General features: G+C 42.5%; 1 protein-coding gene across 1 annotated transcript in view; it reads left to right on the top strand.

Annotated features, from left to right (window-relative positions):
* The window catches only part of zgc:110329 (tetraspanin-15), a 22,610-nt gene that overhangs the window by 11,186 nt on the left and 9,163 nt on the right, over positions 1-2,261 (top strand). The window contains exon 5 of the mRNA XM_032516084.1: positions 1,315-1,431. Coding sequence (XP_032371975.1) covers positions 1,315-1,431 — 117 coding nt within the window. The remainder of the gene's footprint in view (positions 1-1,314; positions 1,432-2,261) is intronic.

A 2,261-nucleotide genomic window follows, 5' to 3' on the forward strand; every position in this document is an offset into this window, starting at 1 on the left:
TCCAAGCTCAAACCTTGATTTGCGTCATTCCCCGTCCAGTTATTGTGCATTTAAAGCGCCCCCTATTGGTCAATTTGAATGAGACAACCAGTGTATGTAAGGTCACTATGTAGACATTTCCTGGAAGTTTTGTGTTGATTGAAAAAACATTTAGTCCTTTATAGCCCGATGTCACCTACCGTTTTTTTGCATTTATAGTGCCCCCTGGTGTTCAATTTGAATAACACTTTCAGGTACTTATGAGAACATATCCTGAGAGATTTGTGATGATTGGACAATGAATATGTGATTTATAGTAAAATGTATGTAATGCCACTCACCTATCTTGCACTTGTAGCACCCCCTAGTGGCGTCTGGGTATATCTGGGGCAATTATCTGAACATAGCAAGTGAGTTTTGTGATGATTGGCCTTATGGATGCTGATTTGTGTTCATTTATGTCCAGAACCACATTAGTAATTTGTAATAAGTTGGATCCATTGATGAATCACTGAAACTTTGGTGGCAATCGGCGCTACGATGTAGGAGGAGATCTCAAAAACGTGTTTTTAAAAAAATTCTAAATGGCAGAACTATTTTCTAGGTAGACCTCAATGATCATTGAGGCTTTTTTCGTAGAGCACATTAAGCTGCACCTGTGTGAGAAATTTCAAGTCAATCGGACTTATGGTGTGGGGGGCGTGTCCTTTCAAAGTTTGCATTTTGAAGCCTTAATTACAGCGCCATACAGCGATTGGGTTCATATTTTTATAGAAGCACATGCACACCATTTCCAGTTATTTCTCCAAGTTTCATGTTTCTAGCCTTCTATCAGGGAATACTCGCTGCTTTGGCATCACTTACGTCAATAGAGAGGGCAGTAAATCCTGATCCCTGCCTTGTGTCGTCTTTGTTCTTTTTCCCACTGCCTCTCAGCTCAAAGCTGAGGTCAGGCGATCACAGAGATGTCCTTCGTTGTCTACAAAAGGTCTCGGCCTGTTGGACACTTGATTGGACATTTCTTTGATAGCCTTTAATTGATTGTCACGAACTCTGCAGTCTTCACACGAACACCTGTTTCCCACTGCAGACATTTCCACATTGATTTTTAGTTTTCTGTAAGAGTTGGATCTACGGAGAGACAATTTGTCTGTCTGCGCAGCGGGGTAAGAAGGCAGCATCGGCTCAACTACGAGCGGAAACCGAGGCGTGGATTATTGCACAGCAAAAGATGTGACTCAGTGGGTTGTTTCACAATCTGAGAGGAGTCTTTGTTTTGATAGCATGCTTGGTTCATAATTGCCTTGTTTTCATACTGGCTTTTTTTTCTTTCAGTTTTCATGTTGTGGAGGAGATGAGTATAAGGACTGGGGAGTCAACCAGTACCATTTCTGCAATGGGACCGGTCCACTAGCTTGCGGGGTTCCATATACCTGTTGTGTTCGCCACAAGGTGAGTGCTGGCACCGCTCAAATGCACACAGAACAAACAGGCCTTCACACGAAATACTGGATACATCTACACTGGGATTTGCAGTATGTCCTATAATTGCATTCTGTCGTGAACCAGCTCAAAGTTCAGACAAAGAGAAAGGAGACCACATACACATATATATATATATATAATTTTTTATCATAGGTACTCTTCAACTGTGAGAGAAGGAATCTCAAACAAAAATCCAGAAAATCAAATTGTATGATTTTTAAATAATTAATTTGTATTTTATTGCATGACATAAGTATTTGATACATCAGAAAAGCAGAACTTAATATTTGGTACAGAAACCCATTGTTTGCAATTACAGAGATTTTCCTGTAGATCTTGACCAGGTTTGCACACACTGCAGCAGGGATTTTGGCCCACTCCTCCATACAGACCTTCTCCAGATCCTTCAAGTTTCTGGGCCGTCGCTGGGCAATACGGACTTTCAGCTCCCTCCAAAGATTTTCTATTGGGTTCAGGTCTGGAGACTGGCTAGGCCACTCCAGGACCTTGAGATGCTTCTTACGAATCCACTCCTAAGTTGCCCTGGCTGTGTGTTTTGGGTCATTGTCACGCTGGAAGACCCAGCCACGACCCACCTTCAATGCTCTTACTGAGGGGAGGAGGTTGTTGGCCAAGATCTGGCAATACATGGCCCTATCCGTCCTCCCCTCACTATGGTGAAGTTGTCCTGTCCCCTTTTGCAGAAAAACATCCCCAAAGAATGATGTTTCCACCTTTATGCTTCACAGTTGGGATGGTGTTCTTGGGGTTGTACTCATCCTTCTTCTTCCTCCAAA

Source organism: Etheostoma spectabile, chromosome 5, assembly GCF_008692095.1.
Source record: "Etheostoma spectabile isolate EspeVRDwgs_2016 chromosome 5, UIUC_Espe_1.0, whole genome shotgun sequence".
NCBI lineage: Eukaryota > Metazoa > Chordata > Actinopteri > Perciformes > Percidae > Etheostoma > Etheostoma spectabile.